The sequence below is a fragment of the Hyperolius riggenbachi genome, chromosome 11 (genome assembly GCF_040937935.1).
Source record: "Hyperolius riggenbachi isolate aHypRig1 chromosome 11, aHypRig1.pri, whole genome shotgun sequence".
Lineage (NCBI taxonomy): Eukaryota > Metazoa > Chordata > Amphibia > Anura > Hyperoliidae > Hyperolius > Hyperolius riggenbachi.
Window position 1 is genome coordinate 17874013 of NC_090656.1, and position 18525 is coordinate 17892537.

Below are 18525 nucleotides of genomic sequence, written 5' to 3' on the forward strand. Positions count from 1 at the left end.
CTGGCCCTCAAGTTGTTTCCCCACTTTGCATTATGTGTGACCCACTCTAGACCACCAGGGAAGTTATATTGGAGGTGAAGCCCTAGAACACCAGGGAAGCCATATGAGGAAGGGAGGGGGAAAGCACTAAACACCAGGGAACTGTATAGGAGAGAGTGGTAGCCACATCACACCAGTGAACTGTATAGGGGAGGGAGAACCATTAGACACCAGGGAACTGTATAGGGGAGGGTGGTAGCCACGAGACACCAGTGAACTGTATAGGGGAGGGAGAACCATTAGACACCAGGGAACTGTATAGGGGAGGGTGGTAGCCACGAGACACCAGGGAACTGTATAGGGGAGGGTGGTAGCCACGAGACACCAGGGAACTGTATAGGGGAGGGTGGTAGCCACGAGACACTAGGGAACTGTATAGGGGAGGGCGGTAGCCATGAGACACCAGGGAACTGTATAGGGGAGGGTGGTAGCCACGAGACACCAGGGAACTGTATAGGGGAGGGTGGTAGCCACGAGACACCAGGAAACTGTATAGGGGAGGGTGGTAGCCACGAGACACCAGGAAACTGTATAGGGGAGGGTGGTAGCCACGAGACACCAGGGAACTGTATAGGGGAGGGTGGTAGCCACGAGACACCAGGGAACTGTATAGGGGAGGGCGGTAGCCACTAGACACCAGGGAACTGTATAGGGGAGGGTGGTAGCCACAAGACACCAGGGAACTGTATAGGGGAGGGTGGTAGCCACGAGACACCAGGAAACTGTATAGGGGAGGGTGGTAGCCACGAGACACCAGGGAACTGTATAGGGGAGGGTGGTAGCCACGAGACACCAGGGAACTGTATAGGGGAGGGCGGTAGCCACTAGACACCAGGGAACTGTATAGGGGAGGGTGGTAGCCACAAGACACCAGGGAACTGTATAGGGGAGGGTGGTAGCCACGAGACACCAGGAAACTGTATAGGGGAGGGTGGTAGCCACGAGACACCAGGGAACTGTATAGGGGAGGGTGGTAGCCACGAGACACCAGGGAACTATATAGGGGAGGAAGGAGTACCACTAGACACTGGGGAAACTGTACAGGGGCTGGAAGGGAACCATTAGACACCAGGGAACATTATAAGTGAGGAAGGTGACCATTGGATATTGAGGTTGGCCCGCGACTTAGTCTCAGTGGTCAGTGGCTGACACTACAGATGCATTAGCTATGTGTTCTGTTGCTGTGTGGGGGGTAGGATGGCCGCCAGAACAGCGGGTGAGTGACATCAGGGGGTGTGTGGGGTAAGGGGAACAATGCTCTCAGCTGACTATTTGTGGCAGATCGCTGGCCGAGACATCAGGGGCCGCTGTGCATATGCTAGATTTATGGCAGACACTGTTGTTTATGGACACCTTGCCTGAGTTTCCTCTAGTGTGTGTACGAGACTTAATTCTAAGGCCTCATTTCCACTTAGGCCTCGTTCACATCTATGCAGCGCAGATGGCTGTGCGATCGGAATGCAATGCGTACGATCGCACGCCATCTTTGCCGCTACCCACTGCACTGCTGATCCCATTCACTACAGTGATTGGGTCAGCTCTGCGCTTGCGGGCAGAATGCATGCAGCAGTACACAAGCGCATCATATCGCATATGATGTGAACGGCAGAAGGGCTGTCTATGCCCTTCTGTCGTTCTTGCGTGTCGCACATCATAAACTCTTCCAAATGCGCACGGCAGCGCGTATGATGTGAACGAGCCCTGAGTGTGCTTCGGTCCGCTTTTTATCAGCACATCAATGTTACAGATTGATACATGTTGCTGATAAGTGGACAGAAGCGCATAGATGGAAACAAGGCCTTAATGAGAACTGCTGGCAGATGTGTGGGGCCAGCGTACGTATTAGTACACCGCGGGTGAGTTGGGCGCAGGGCAAGCTGAATGACTGCTCTCCCTGCTGCTGCTAAACTCCTAGCGGCGTTAAATACTATTCCCCCCTCTGAGTCGTCACAACTTAGAACAAGGTGCTATCGCTGGCCCCCCCGAATTACTCTTGCGCACCCCGCGCCGCATATTATTGCTGCTATGGGGCGCCTAGTTTCGGCGCCCGGCACTGAGTGCAGTTCGCCAAAACCATCTGCTTCGGTGTGGCCAAAATACATGATTTATAGGGGCAGCACAGTGGTGTGGTCAATAGCGCTCCTTGCAGCACTGGGTCCCCGGTTTGAATCCCACCCAGGCACTATCTGCATATAGTTTGTATGATCTCCCGGTGTCTGTGTGGGATTTCTCTGGGCATTCTGTTTTCCTCTCATCTCAGAATCATACACATTAGTCAATTAGGCTTCCCTCTAAATTGGTTCTAGACTTCGATGCATACACTACACGATACATACAGACATATGACTGTGGTAGAAGTTACACTGTGAGCCCCTCTGAGGGACAGTAAGTGACAATACAACATACTCTGTACAGCGCTGCGGAAGATGTCAGCACTAAATATAAATACTAAATAATAATATTAGAGCCTGATGACCCGACGAAATGCCTCCACGTTTGGTAATAAGCATGTCTGTTTCAGAAAGAGGATTTGCTGACGGCGGATGAGATGAGGATAGGGGACTCGCCCAACACAACCGAGGCTCCATCCATCTCAGAAGCTCTCCAGCAGCTGATGGACTTGGTGGACCGCTACTGGAATGGCTCGGGGTCTCTGCTGCACAATCAAAGGTTTTTAGGTGAGTATTAAATACATGTGACCTGTGATTATTTTAAAATGTTTCTGAAAGGAATGGTAATTTGTGTTAGTGGAAGACAACTACATTTTTAAAGCTCAGCTAAACCCGAAACTGAAGCTGTGAAATTCTGACAACAATTAGAATAAGGTAATATAAACGGTGTATAGAAACAAGGAACGGGGGAGAATCTCTGAAAGCTGCACTGCATCTTGTTTCCTTTCCCCTCTGAATTCAGCTGCTGGGTGTTGGTCAATAGAGCTGCCTGTGGCCAAGTTACAAACAGAGGCCAGACTACATTTTCTGGATTCTCTGCATTACAGTGGAATAGGGATCTATGGGAGGAGGCGGGACTTGTAAAAGTAGGTAGTGAACAATTATAAGACCTCAACTCTGAAAAATCTCCTGCAGATTAGTTTGCTTGATGAGTTTCTATTTGCCAAGTTTGGTTTTAAGGGTAACTATTAATTAACAGTATTTATTTTATTTTTAATTTATATACACAAATCAATGTGCATGCTTTCAGAATTTGCCATGTTTAGTTTCGGCTTTAGTTGAGCTATACCTGTATAGTATTTGTTTCCCCACAAGAGCCCTAATTTCTACTGGGAACCAGTGGGGTGAGCCAAGGGGGCAGTGACCTGGGAGTCCTCAGTAGTCCAGTGCCCACTAGCGGTTTCAGCAAATCATGCTTTGCCGGGTGCTCTATTTAAGACTGGGGGGCTGCTTGGGTTACACACCTCAGCCTACAGCACTTGCAAGTTTCACTTGTAACAGCTGGCAGCCATGCAACACAGCTTTCACAGTGACACTTTTAGAGCTTTAGAACAGTGGTCAGGACAAATGACAGTGTAATTACAGATATGTATGTCTGTGAAATACAGCTTGTTGAAGGTCTCAAGGTACAGGAAGATGATTTGATATGAATTGTTCTATTTTTAGGGAAAGTGTGGTTACTCTTTGTTGTTGTATTGCACAGCATGATGGGAACTGAGTATTTAGAGAGCAGTGGGTGGGTCCTTATACAACTCCAGTCAGACTTAACATTCTGGTAACCCCGCCCCATTCCCAGGCCTAAAGTAGATACAGGATCTATCCAAGTAAACAAAATAGGTTTTTATTGGTTGCCTGGACTTTGGTTTTAAAGTTTTTAGCTATATGTATGGAAATAAGCCAGTGGGTGTAGATGAGCACTTGGCTTGAAAGGCTATAAAGAACCAAGATGCATATTTTATACACGGCTCTTAAAGGGGAACTGAAGAGAGAGGTATATGGAGGCTGTCATGTTTATTTCCTTTTAGACAATACCAGTTGCCTGGCAGCCCCAGATCCTCTGCCTCTAATACTATTAGCCATAGCCCCTGAACAAGCATGCAGCAGATCAGGTGTTTCAGTGGTTCAGACTTATAAGTCTGATCTGACAAGACTAGCTGCATGCTTGTTTCTGGTTTTAATCAGATACTACTGCAGAGATATAGACCAGCAGGGCTGCCAGGCAACTGGTATTGATTAAAAGGAAATAAACATGACAGCCTCCATATACCTCTCTCTTCAGTTCCCCTTTAAAGTGGATCCGAGATGAATTTTTATTCATTGCATAATTGTGTTCCTTACATATAGTTTATAGGGCATTCCTCAAGCCAAATACTTTTTTTTTTTTTTAATTTAATACTCTAATTCCCTATAAACTAAACAAGCCTCGCCCACAGCTTCTCCAAAACGCCAAGGCACTCAGACCCATGTAGCAAGGGCTTATGGGAGCTCAGTCTGGGCAGGTGGAGAAGGAGGAAGCTACTAGCCACTGATTTCAGAGGCAGAGGGGAGTGACTTTTTCACAGGCCGAGGGGTGGAGATGCGGTTGCAGATTACCTGTGTGTAATGATGACAAACAGAATGTGGCTGCTCTCGTATCACAGGAATAAATCATCTTAAACTATTGAAGCTGTATGCAGCCAGATTTGCTGTGTAAACTAAACGTTAGATAAGATATATAGACAAGTTACTTGTTATAGTTAGTTTTTTATCTCGGATCCGCTTTAAGTGATGTATTTTGGTTGTTGTTGCCTCTGGCTCATGTAGTGGGGAAAGCTGCAAATTCCATGGGCTTTATGAAGATGAAATTGTACTTTTGGCATTTTCTTTTTATGGTCTGACTGTAGGGTTTATGACTTTTATGATCGTTTGCACGGTCATGTAACACTACGGTCATTTCACATCAGGTCCTGCCCGTGACCTGCTCACCCGACTGATGACTTCACAGTCATCCAGACAGATGTCTCCTGCGGACAGGGGGGACCTGCCAGATACCAGGAAGAGCCAAGGACACATGGACAGTGGTGACAGTCCGGTAAGACATCCAGATTTCTCAAGGGGTTTATAGAGTATTAATGTTCATGGCAGACAACCCTGAACAGAGCTACCTGCACTGATCTCACCCTCTCCTACATCTTTCTAATGTAAAGAGCATGGTTTTATAAGTACTCACCTCGTGTTGTATTCCCCCGTGAGCTGCTGTATCTACTGTGGTTACCATCTTGCTTTCTGTAAAATGACCTGACAGCGCTGATGTTCATAAATGACACCCAACATTTGTCCTAGAAAATAGTTCTCTTTAACCACAGTCATTTGCCTGCCAGAAGATTGTTCATCCTAGAGAGGCAGAACAAGGCGAAACGCTCTGTAGTGCTGTTAAATTCAAAGTAAACCTTAACAGTGAAGGGCAGGAATTTCTCATAAAAGAAGCATCCGTTTTGTGGATAAACTTTGTCTACAATCAGTTGTTGAAGGAAGCTAAAGCTATGTCCATATTGTAGCCTTTTGTCGCCTAAAACAATGTGCACAGGCAGTGGCATGGCTTAGCGGTTTTGGACACCAGTGCAAGTTTTACAGCTCCCTCACCAAGCATTCGACACATAACAATCCATATGGCGCAACAGTACTTGGCATCCAAAGTATGAGAGGTGTAAGCAGAGAAGGGGAATAGTTCATGATTACTACTATTCAAAGCATATATAGAAGTGATCATTACTAGCATTGCACCACTGAAGAGTTAATACTGCGGTTAAAGAGACTCCGTAACAAAAATTGCATCCTGTTTTTTATCATCCTACAGTTCCAAAAGCTATTCTAATGTGTTCTGGCTTACTGCAGCACTTTGTACTATCACAGTCTTTGTAATAAATCAATGTATCTTTCCCCTGTCAGACTTGTCGGCCTGTGTCTGGAAGGCTGCCAAGTTCTTCAGTGTTGTGGTTCTGCTATGAACTCACCCTTCCAGGCCCCTCTCTGCACACTGCCTGTGTGTTATTTAGATTAGAGCAGCTTCTCTCTTCTCTTATCTTTTACAAGCTGGATAAATCCTCCTCTGAGCTGGCTGGGCTTTCACATACTGAGGAATTACAAACAAGGGCAAAGCTGTTTGCAGGAAGAAAAGAGCAGCCTGAAACTTCAGTGCATGAGAACTGCAGGGGGAAAGAAACACACAAATGATCTCTTGAGATTCAAAAGGAAGGCTGTATACAGCCTGCTTGTGTATGGATGTATTTTCTATGTGTGGACATACTGTACATCAACCTACTTCCTGTTTTGGTGGCCATTTTGTTTGTTTACAAACAAACTTTTAAAAACTGTTTTTAACCACTTTTAATGCTGCGAGGAGCGGCGAAATTGTGACAGAGGGTAATAGGAGATGTCCCCTAACGCACTGGTATGTTTACTTTTGTGCGATTTTAACAATACAGATTCTCTTTAAGGGAGGGATACAGCACCGTGCACAGGTGTCCCCGACATGAGTGGCTTCCATTCTAGTGATTGGCCGATGATTTTCCAGATTGTTGTCTTTTGTAGTGGGGCAGCTTCTCCTTGTCCTCCCCCCATAGAGCAGGTCAGCCTCTTGGATATTTTCTGGTACAGCAATTGTTTTTATAGTATCACCTGAAACAGTCAGGTATACTAATTTCAGGGGACAACTCTTTCCACTTGAAGCAGTTTGGATCCATCAGCCATCTCTACATCTGCCCATAGAAGAACCTTCTCAGTTTCAGGTGTAGAGATCAGTTAGGCCGGTCGGTAAATCTATTCACGAATGTTCTTAAATGATAAAAATTGCATGATTGAAACAAAGATGACACCCCTGACTGTTCTCATCCCTTTTAAGGAATCTGTAAAACTGAAGCTGGTTAAAGTTATGGAGGAAAATCACTTTTTACGAAGCAAAATCCATAAACTAGAGAGCCAAGCGAACCGCAAAGAAGGAGCGGGAAATTTGGTGCAATCGCAAGGTACAAAGAGCGCCGGAATGCTGCAATCCTAGTAAGAGCTCAGTGACTTGATAATTAATCCGTTGGCATGAAGCTGGTTTCCACACAACTAATTAAACAGGAGTAGGAACTACCACTCACCGTGTGTCACAGATATGGTCTGACCTCAGCAGTGGAGACTCAGTCATAAGCTACATACACACGTTCAACAAGCGCACAACGTGCAAACAACCACCCGCGTGACATGATGAACCGAACGACCTGACGTACTGCACGACCTGTATGTCCACACGTCCGGACGGATAACCGACCAAGTCATTTACATGCTGTGCACAATAGTGGAACTACAGACTTCACATTGAAAACAAGTACAAGTCGTTTAACAGTGGTTCAAGCGACTTGTACACAAGGACCATTTGCACAATATCAGAGTACCGTAGGCCAACATAGATTTGACAGTGATGGATGGGGCACATCGCCTGTTATCAGTCGCTCGTCAAGTAATTTGAATGCGTACTTACGCCTGATTGTCGTCCAACAGTTTAAAACGTACTAAAGTTGGACGACAATCAGGCAGTTTTGTTGAGCGTGTGTATGGACCTATAGGTTAGTGAAATTCTTATCTGCTTTATTGGTGCTGTGCAACACAGAATCCTTATCACTAGAGGCTCTGCAGGAAGGCAGATGGTCAGTTGGGTATAGATTATTGCCCCTATCTACACCCAAAAAGGATAAGAAAATGAGCCAGATTGGAAGGACTGGTGGTGGTTCAGTTGCAGTATTGAAGATAGAAAAAGTCCTTAAATTTCACCAGTGATGGAGGTACAGACAGTGGTAGTGAGGAACAGACAGTGGTAGTCAGCAAAGCTGGGGGTGGAGGTCCAGAGCACCGTAGTCAGCCAAGCCGGGAATACAGAGCCAGAGTGCAGAAGTCAACCAAGCTGGGGCAGGAGGGGCCAGAGCGTGGTAGTCAGCCAAGCTGGGGCAGGAGGGCCAGAGCGTGGTAGTCAGCCAAGCCAAGGCTGGAGGGCCAAAGCGCGGTAGTCAGCCAAGCCGGGGCTGGAGGGGCCAGTGTGTGGTAGTCAGCCAAGCCAGGGCTGGAGGGGCCAGAGCGCGGCTAGAGCGCGGTAGTCAGCCAACCCAGGGCAGGAGGGCCAGAGCACGGTAGTCAGCCAAGCTGGTGCTGGAGGGCCAGAGGGCAGTAGTCAGCCAAGCCAGGGCTGGAGGGCCAAAGCGCGGTAGTCAGCCAAGCTGGTGCTGTAGGGGCCAGAGCACGGTAGTCAGCCAACCCAGGGCATGGGGGCCAGAGCGTGGTAGTCAGCCAAGCTGGGGCTGTAGGGACCAGAGCGTGGTAGTCAGCCAAGCCGGGGCAGGGGGGCCAGAGCATGGTAGTCAGCCAAGCCGGGGCAGGGGGGCCAGAGCGTGGTAGTCAGCCAAGCCAGGGCTGGAGGGCCAAAGCGCAGTAGTCAGCCAAGCTGGTGCTGTAGGGGCCAGAGCACGGTAGTCAGCCAACCCAGGGCAGGAGGGCCAGAGCGTGGTAGTCAGCCAAGCCAGGGCTGGAGGGCCAGAGCGTGGTAGTCAGCCAGGGCAGGGGGGCCAGAGCGTGGTAGTCAGCCAAGCTGGGGCTGTAGGGGCCAGAGCGTGGTTGTCAGCCAAGCCGGGGCAGGGGGGCCAGAGCATGGTAGTCAGCCAAGCCAGGGCAGGGGGGCCAGAGCATGGTAGTCAACCAAGCTGGGGCTGTAGGGGCCAGAGTGTGGTAGTCAGCCAAGCTGGGGCTGTAGGGGCCAGAGCGCGGTAGTCAGCCAAGCCGGGGCAGGGGGGCCAGAGCGTGGTAGTCAGCCAGGGCAGGGGGGCCAGAGCATGGTAGTCAGCCAAGCTGGGGCTGTAGGGGCCAGAGTGTGGTAGACAGCCAAGCTGGGGCTGTAGGGGCCAGAGGGCAGTAGTTAGCCTAGCTGGGGCTGTAGGGGCCAGAGCGTGGTAGTCAGCCTCGTAATGTACTTTGTAGGTTGGGGTTAGGATTTCGTTTTTTTCCTCATATTGCATTATGTTATATTCCAGATGATCTGCGGCACAAATATGAGCATTTAAGCCTCCAGGTGGACTCACTGCAACAACAGCTGAACAAGACCAACAAGCTGCAGGAGACTGTGAACCAGCTACACAACAGTCAGAGGTAAGTGCAGGAACTGGAGGCCTCTTATCCAGCAGATGCATCGGAGAATGGGCAGAGGCTCAGACCAGTACTGGATTTACCAGAAGGCACTGTAGGCTTGTGCCTACAGGCGACTGATGATGGAAAGGCGGCTTACTCCTCCCCCCTAGTGCCTCCCTCCCTCCTTCCTTAACCCCTGCAGAGTTCCGAGCGGGGTGTACGCGTGCGCTTATAAAGGTAACATAGATGAGGTAAACACAGGTGAAAAAGCTTTGAGAATCATGCCCAATGTGGTGGTTGACTAACTTAAGTCTGAAAACTGTAGAAAAGAAGTTGTCCAGAAAACCTGGAATGGATTTTAAAAATCAAACCTGTTGTTCGGTGCTAAAAAGTTTACAGCCCTCACTTCATATCAGTCCGATCAGTATGCTTGTTCAGGGTCCATGCAGTATAGCCCGGCAATTGGTATTGTTTAAAAGGACATCGGTATGTCAGCCACCATATCCTCACTTCAGGTGTCCTTTAAACAGATGCAAGCTGTGCCGTGGCTATCAGTACTTTATGCTTTTTTTCTAATTACTGATTTACTAAAAAGACAACTGAAGTGAGAAGAATACGGAGGCTGCCATATTTAGTTCCTTTTAAACAATACCTGTTGCCTGGCAGCCTTGCTGAGCTATTTGGCTGCAGTAGCGTCTGAATAACACCAGAAACGTGTGCAGCTAATAATGTCAGAGACACCTGATCTGCACATCCTTGTTCAGGGTTTATGACAAAACATTTTAGAAGCAGAATTTCAAACAATAATCCTGATGACAGCGCTCCTCTTCTGATTCTATCTTTAATCACCTGTAGATTTCAAACAAAACTTGACATAGTGCATTACTGTTACTCTTAGTACACGGTACACATGCACCCCAGTGAAAAGTGATACAAGGAGTTCCACTCTGTGCAAATCATCCCTTTCCAGTTGCAGCTCACCAGATAGTAACCACCTCAGGTTCAGGTGGGCCTAGTGTTTGGTAATCAAATAGCCACAATTCCAGTACCCAAAATCCCTTTCCTGCGCTATGCACTGCACTCACATAATTGAGGAAGTGTTCAAGCCTATCAGGCTACATAGCCCAGCTGTTGTGCTTCCGGAGTGTGGTATCGGCGTCCCGTTTCCATCACCGTGATTCCGCTTGAATATCCCTCCGATCGGCGTGCATCTCCGCAATCCAGTGACATCAGACGCTCCTGGCTGTCTGACGTCACTGGATTGCGGAGGTACAGGCCCATCGGAGGTTATAGCAGCGGTCTGTCCCCCCCAAAACAACGCTCTCAGACTCAGTATAGGCAGGTAGGTAGCCAAGCATATGTGCCCCCAGTATAGGAAGTTAGGTGTAAGTCCCCCCCCCCCCACAGGTAGCCAGGAGTAGGTGCCTCCAGTAATAGGTAGCCAGGTGTTGGTGCTCTCCGTATAGGTAGCCAGCTATAGGTGCCCCCAGTATAGGAAGTTAGGTGTAAGTCCCCCCCCCCCACAGGTAGCCAGGAGTAGGTGCCTCCAGTAATAGGTAGCCAGGTGTTGGTGCTCTCCGTATAGGTAGCCAGCTATAGGTGCCCCCAGTATAGGAAGTTAGGTGTAAGTCCCCCCCCCCTCACAGGTAGCCAGGAATAGATGCCTCCAGTATAGGTAGCCAGATGTTGGTGCCCCCAGTGTAGGTAGCCAGCTATAGGTGCCCCCAGTATAGGTAGCCAGCTATAGGTGCCCCCAGTATAGGTAGCCAGGTATAGGTGCCCCCAGTATAGGTAGCCAGGTATAGGTGCCCCCAGTGTAGGTAGCCAGCTATAGGTGCCCCCAGTATAGGAAGCCAGCTATAGGTGCCCTCAGTATAGGTAACCAGGCATAGGTGTCCTCAGTATAGGTAGCCAGGCATAGGTGCCCTAAGTATAGGTAGCCAGGTGGAGGTGTCCTCAGTATAACTAGCCAGGTATAGGCGTCCCCAGTATAGGTAACCAGCTATAGGTGCTCCCTGTATAGGAAGTCAATGTGTAGGTGCCCTCAGTATAGGTAGCCAAGCATAGTATAGTTGCCCCGGTATAGATAGAATATTTGGCCCAGTATAGGTAGTATAGTTGCCTTAGTATAGTTTCCCCCAGAATGGGTAGTAGTTTTGCCAGTTTAGGTAGCTAGTATAGTTGCCCCCCAGTACCCCCTCACCCCTTCTGCGCTCCCCATCCAGATAGTGGCAGCGGGTGGGGAATTACTCACCTAACATCCGCGTTCCAGACTTCCAGCGCCTACATCACTCTTCTCTCCCTGCTTCTCCCCGCCTCAGCTCTAACTGTAGTTGAGTAGGGCTACAAGAAAATGGCTGCCGATTTTCGCATTTGTAGATATCGGCGGCCATTTTCTTGTAGTCCTGCTCTAATTACAGGTGGGGGGGGAGAGACGGAGTGATCGGCGACACTGTACTGTGCGCCCTTGTGAGCTGCCGCCCTGAGGGACCGCTCTGGTCAAAGGCCAGCCATGCACTGAACTATGTAGCACTAGGAGGAGGCCAGGAATCGTGCCAGCAGAGAGATTTTATGGAGTGGGGCCAAAATCGATTGGCCCGCAAATCACCTGATGTATAGGTAACTTTACTTGAATCACACGTAGGGTCAGATGTTGTGATACTTCATCAGTATAACTGACTTAAAGGGACACTTAAGTCAAACCAAAAAAGTGAGTTTTACTCACCGAGGGCTTCCAATCCCCCTGCAGCTGTCCGGTGCCCTCGCTGTCTCCCTCCGATCCTCCTGGCCCTGCCAGCAGCCACTTCCTGTTTCGGTGACAGGAGCTGACAGGCTGGGGACGCGAGTGATTCTTCGCATTCCCAGACACATTAGCACCCTCTACGCTGCTATATGGTATATGATATATGCTATAGCAGCATAGATGGCGCTATTGTGGCCAGGAACGCGAAGAATCACTCGCGTCCCCAGCCTGTCAGCACCTGTCACTAAAACAGGAAGTGGCTGCCGGCGGGGCCAGGAGGATCGGAGGGAGATGGCCAGGGCACCGGTCAGCTGCAACGGGCTATTGGAAGCCCCAGGTGAGTAAAACTCATTTTTTTTGTTTGACTTAAGTGTCCCTTTAAGGGAACCTTAACTGAGAGGGATATGGATGTTTCCTTTTAAACAATACCAGTTGCCTGGCAGTCCTGCTGCTCTCTTTGGCTGCATTAGTGGCTGAATTAGACACCTGAAACAAGCATGCAGCTAATCCAGTCTGACTTCAGTCAGAGCACCTGATTTGCATGCTTGTTGAGGGGTTGTGGCTAAAAGTATTAGAGGCACATGATCAGCAGGAGTGTCAGGCAACCGGTATTATTTTAAAAGTAACAATCCATATCCTTCTCAGCTTAGGTTACTTTTAAAAGTAAAAATAAATAAAGATTTTCACTTACCTGGGGCTTCTTCTAGCCCCCAGGACTCCTACTGTGCCCACGACCTCCTCGTGATCCCCCTCCTGGCAGCGGTGGCGACCCCTGCAAAGCTGGGCTACTAAGCACGTGCGGCCCCTAGCTGCGTGCAACCCTGGTCACCCTCCTGGCACCGGGAGTGTTCTGCACATGCGCAGTAGCAAAGTACGTATACTATGCATGCGCAGAACACCCCCGGATTCGGAAACACGACCAGGGTGTACGCAGCTAGGGGCCGCGCATGCATAGTAGCCCAGCTGCCCGAAGGGGATGAGGAGGACGTCAAGGGGGCTAGAAGAAGCCCCAGGTAAGTTAAAATCTTTTTTGTTTTTCACTTACCATTCCCTTTAAAAACGCTGCAGTGGTTTGCAAAAGTATTCGGCCCCCTTGAAGTTTTCCACCTTTTGTCACATTACTGCAACAAACATGAATCAATTTTATTGGAATTCCACATGAAAGACCAACACAAAGTGGTGTACACGTGAGAAGTGGAACAAAAATCATACATGATTCCAAACATTTTTTTACAAATCAATAACTGCAAAGTGGGGTGTGCATAATTATTCAGCCCCCTTTGGTCTGAGTGCAGTCAGTTGCCCATAGACATTGCCTGATGAGTGCTAATGACTAAATCGAGTACACCTGTGTGTAATCTAATGTCAGTACAAATACAGCTGCTCTGTGACGGCCTCAGAGGTTGTCTAAGAGAATATTGGGAGCAACAACACTGAAGTCCAAATAACACACCAGACAGGTCAGGGATAAAGTTGAGTAATTTAAAGCAGGCTTAGGCTACAAAAAGATTTCCAAAGCCTTGAACATCCCACGGAGCACTGTTCAAGCGATCATTCAGAAATGGTAGTTTACAGTTGTGCCATACTCCTTCCAAGACAAGGCCGTCCACCTAAACTCACAGGCCGAACAAGGAGAGCGCTGATCAAAAATGCAGTCAAGAGGCCCATGGTGACTCTGGACGAGCTGCAGAGATCTACAGCTCAGGTGGGAGACTCTGTCCATAGGACAACTATTAGTCGTGCACTGCACAAAGTTGGCCTTTATGGAAGAGTGGCAAGAAGAAAGGCATTGTTAACAGAAAGCATAAGAAGTCCCGTTTGCAGTTTGCCACAAGCCATGTGGGGGACACAGCAACCATGTGGAAGAAGGTGCTCTGGTCAGATGAGACCAAAATGGAACTTTTTGGCCAAAATGCAAAACGCTATGTGTGGCAGAAAACTAGTACTGCACATCACTCTGAACACACCATCCCCACTGTCAAATATGGTGGTGGCAGCATCATGCTCTGGGGGTGCTTCTCTTCAGCAGGGATAGGGAAGCTGGTCAGAGTTGATGGGAAGATGGATGGAGCCAAATACAGGGCAATCTTGGAAGAAAACCTCTTGGAGTCTGCAAAAGACTTGAGACTGGGCCGGAGGTTCACCTTCCAGCAGGGAAATGACCTTAAACATAAAGCCAGGGCAACAATGAAATGGTTTACAACAAAACATATCTGTGTTAGAATCGACCAGTCAAAATCTAAATCCACGACAGCAAGGGGGTTGCTGAGCTGGGCTCCTACACCAGGTATGACACCTGGTTTGCCGGTGCACAATCCCTCTGTGAGTCACCACTTCACAATGGAAATATACTATATAGAATGAAGTATGTACACCTGAGGAAGGGGATTTCCCCGAAACATGTCGTGTTTTGCTACTGATTTGATAAACGCAAGTTTATACGCCATTTGAGTGCCTCCTTCATTCTATATAAAATCTAAATCCAATCGAGAATCTGTGGCAAGATCTGAAAACTGCTGTTCACAAACGCTGTCCATCTAATCTGACTGAGCTGGAGCTGTTTTGCAAAGAAGAATGGGCAAGGATTTCAGTCTGTCGATGTGCAAAGCTGGTAGAGACATACCCTAAAAGACTGGCAGCTGTAATTGCAGCAAAAGGTGGTTCTACAAAGTATTGACTTGGGGCTGAATAATTACGCACACCCCACTTTGCAGTTATTTAAAAAAAAAAAAGTTTGGAATCTTGCATGATTTTTGTTCCACTTCTCACGTGTACACCACTTTGTATTGGTCCTTCATGTGGAATTCCAATAAAATTGATTCATGTTGGGGCAGTAATATGACAAAATGTGGAAAACTTCAAGGGGCCGAACACTTTTGCAAACCACTGTATCAACTTTTGTTGATAAAGAAAAGTAACCCATTTCCTTCAGCTCTATACATTGCAATTAATATAATCAGACTTCGTTATAGCAAATTGAATGCAGCTTTGAATTGCGCCAGTCAATACCGACAGGAAGCCCAATGCTAAACTGCATTAAAAAAGTGACATTGCCACCCCTGTCCATGTGTCTGATGCCAGATTGCCATTGGAGCCACTCTCTCACTGTAGAAATGAGATCTGTGTATTGGGTCACACCTGATTTATTCCACAGCTGTTCTCAGGCTCTGCTCTGTATTCTCCGCAGGTCATTAGTGAGCACAAATGAATATCTGATGCAGCAGCTCAACAAGATCTCTCCATCTGCAATATCCAGGCCAGCCCGGGAGTCTTCTCCCCAGAGGGGCAGCACAGATAAGTACCAGGATGTGGAACGCAGCGACCTGCTCAGCCTGATGCCAGCATACAGTGCCAACCAGTACCGGAAGCCGGAGAGGCTCAGTGCCTGCCCCCTATAGGCGGGAGTCAGTCACTGCTGATTACTTCCAGCCGTACAAAGTCAGCTGGATGGGATACCTGCATTGGATAACAGAAACAGCTGCTTAAAGGACCACGGTCGCAAAAAAAAGTAGGCAGTTAGACTGGCCCAAAACCTTGCAGATTCTATCTCCTCATGGGGGATTCTCAGAGTTCTCAGTTATCAACAGCATTTCCTGAACAGCAGTTTAACTGCTAAAAATAGTAAGGTACCAGCCAGCCTCCCTAGTGTGCAAGTGAGTAAAGCTGGCCACTAACTGTCCAATTTCTAGCGAAAAATCGTTCGAGCGATCAGAAATTCTGATTGGACGAAAAATCGTTCACTACACCATCAACTAACCAATCTTTGCTTCCTATCTATCACGACCACCAAGAAAATCCAAATTTTCGTTCGACGAAAATTCATTCGGGCGACTTTTTTCACTCGTTCATAATCGATTGTGTCCACCAATGGAGATTATTTACAACCAATTCGATCAGAATTTCTGATCGCTCGAACGATTTTTCGCTAGAAATTGGACCGTTAGTGGCCAGCTTGAGGAGGCTGGCTGGCATCTTACTATTTTAGCAGTTAAACTGCTGTTCAGGAAATGCTGTTGAAAACGAAGAAAACCCTGAGAATCCCCCATGAGGTGATGGACTGGCCCTAAACCTGTCAGTTCTGGCAGATTTTAACTGCCTACGTTTTCACGATCGTAGTCCTTTCACGTATACAGATCATTTCCCAGCTATCCATACCTCTGCTTCCCTCCCCCACTATGCACAGCACAACTGCATCATCTCAGCAGAGTTCAGTGCATCAGTGGCAGTGTACAGCCTCCTCTCTTCCCCTCATCACTGACTGCTGATCTGTTCTGTAAGCCCAACTCATTCATAGATGGGATGCTTAATGAGATGTTCAATCAGTTTAACTTGTTTCACGTTCTATGCTAATTCTTGGCACATTTTCTGCAGTTTAAAAACTAGTCAGTCTGCATCTGATTGGTCCATTTCCAAGCTGCATAAAACAAATGAAATCTGCTTCAACTTAGAATGATTAGCCCATCACTTGGCATACATGTAAAAAGGGCACGGAGTAAATTTGGGCCCCTGGTGAAGCGGCTAGTAGTAGTAGTGGATCCGAGATGAAAAACTAACTATAACAAGTAACTTGTCTCTATATCTTATCTAAAGTTTAGATAGTTTACACAGCAAATCTAGCTGCAAACAGCTTATGATTATTTCTTCCTGTGATACGAGAGTAGCCATATTCTGCTTGTCATTACACAGGCAAGCTGCTCTGCATCTCCACCCCTCAGCATGTGAAAACTACACTTCCCTCTCCTTCCCTTTCTCCGCCCCCTTGCCTCTGGCTGGTAACGCCTCCTCCTCCTCCCCAGACTAATCTCCCATGAGCACTTACTACATGGGACTCAGAATGCCGAGGAGCTGTGGGCAAGGCTTGTTTCATTCATAGGGAATAAGAGTATTAAAACAAAAAACAAAAGTATTGGGCTTGAGGAATGCCCTATAAACTATATGAAAGGGGCACAATTATGCAATTAGTAAACGTTTATCTTAGATCCACTTTAACACTAAAACTCCAGACCTAGCTAGTTCTAAATCTAGCCCTACTGCTATTCTACTAGTACTAATACTACTTTGCATTTCCTTGAGTTTCAGCTATGTCCAGTGCCCAGAATGTACAGGGTGCTGTTGCAGCCGCAATAATATTACAATCTATTGCAGCGCCCAAATTACCTTCCACGTCTCACTTGACCATCCCCATTCAGAGAAATACACAGCTGCATTACTACACATGGCCACAAGAGGGCATATCCCTCTCCCATTCCTCAGACAATACATGGGATTACAGAGCTAGAAGTTGACATTTTTTAACTAACATAGGGGTGTGTGCAATAAACAGTTATTCAGAATTACATGCGTAAAGTCTTATTGCACAATGAGTAGAGTAATGTATTGCATTCTGCTTTACTCAGACTTTACACATTATTCTGCTTAAAGCAGTTTATTGCATACTCACCATAAGGACTTGCCACCACTGATTTCATTGAATAGCGGTTTTGGAATTTTAAATTAATTGGCAATAGGGTCCTTTCACACTACATCTGGTTCAGTGCAACAGACGATATCATTGCAACGCAATGCCAATGCAGATTGTAATGGCGGCTACACATTGGCATATTTGCAGGGCGTTGGAATAACGCACGCTAACAGTTGCGTTGTAAGCATACATATTTGGATTGTAGGTGTTTTTCCCATTGCAAAGTGCTAAAAATCTCCTTTAGATTGAAGATGAAAAATTATCTCATAGGAGAAAAGGTTAATTGCATATTATGGCCCCTCGTGTACAAACAAATTGCAGCAGCTTGCAATGCTGAGACTTTTAAAGGACAACTGAAGTGAGAGTGATATGGAAGCTGCCGTATTTATTTCCTTTCAAAAGGGAAGGGCCAAGCAAAAAAAAAAGGCTGCTTACCGGGGGCTTCCTCCAGCCCCTGGCAGCCTCTCTGTCCCTCGCTGCAGCTCCAGAGTCCCGGGATCCCCTCCGTTTCAGCTGCTGACCTCGCCAGGTTAGCATCTACTGCACCTGTGTGAGCGCCGCTCATGATGCGCAGAACACTGCAGACCACGTGAGCACGAGTGGCCACACGCTCACGCAGTAGAAGACAGTCGGCAACTGCAATGGAGGGGGCCCTGGGCCACCGGCTGGAATCAGCAAGGGACAGGTCGGCTGTCAGGGGCTGGAGGACGCCCTGGGTAAGTAGATTTTTTTTTTTTCCTCCTTGCATCTGTCCCTTAAGCGATACCAATTGCCTGGCTATCCTGCTGATGATACACTGCCTCTAATACTTGTATCCATAGACCCTGAACAAGCATGCAGCAGATCAGGTGTTTCTGACATTGTCAGATCTGACAATATTAGCTGCATGCTTGTTTCTGATGAGATTCAGGCACTACTGCATCCAAATAGATCAGCAGGACTGCTAGGCAACAGTTATCGTTTAAAAGGAAATACCTCTCCCTTCAGTTGTCCTTTAAGCAGCAATGTCAGTTTATGGATGTTGAGACCTCCACAAAGAAAGCGAGTTAGAATAAAAAACTAAAATCGGGACCATGGGCTTGAAGTAGAGTTCCACTTTATGGTGTGTGTCTTCTGGCACCGCTGAACACGCAACTATTTTAAAGTCTTTGTGCTGGTCCATGAGGCAGTATTTACTCCTGATCTGCTGGTTTCTG

General features: G+C 47.6%; 1 protein-coding gene across 2 annotated transcripts in view; it reads left to right on the forward strand.

The window, feature by feature from the left end:
* The window catches only part of LRRC36 (leucine rich repeat containing 36), a 54687-nt gene extending 39250 nt beyond the window's left edge, over positions 1-15437 (forward strand). The window contains exons 10-14 of one of the 2 annotated variants that reach the window (XM_068260281.1): positions 2561-2717; positions 4934-5061; positions 6871-6994; positions 9032-9146; positions 15056-15437. In XM_068260281.1, coding sequence (XP_068116382.1) covers positions 2561-2717; positions 4934-5061; positions 6871-6994; positions 9032-9146; positions 15056-15266 — 735 coding nt within the window. In that variant the 3' untranslated portion in view covers positions 15267-15437. Of the gene's footprint in view, positions 1-2560; positions 2718-4933; positions 5062-6870; positions 7026-9031; positions 9147-15055 lie in introns of those variants that run through there. The other variant, XM_068260282.1, reaches the window with a different exon arrangement.
* Positions 15438-18525: the final 3088 nt, after the last annotated feature.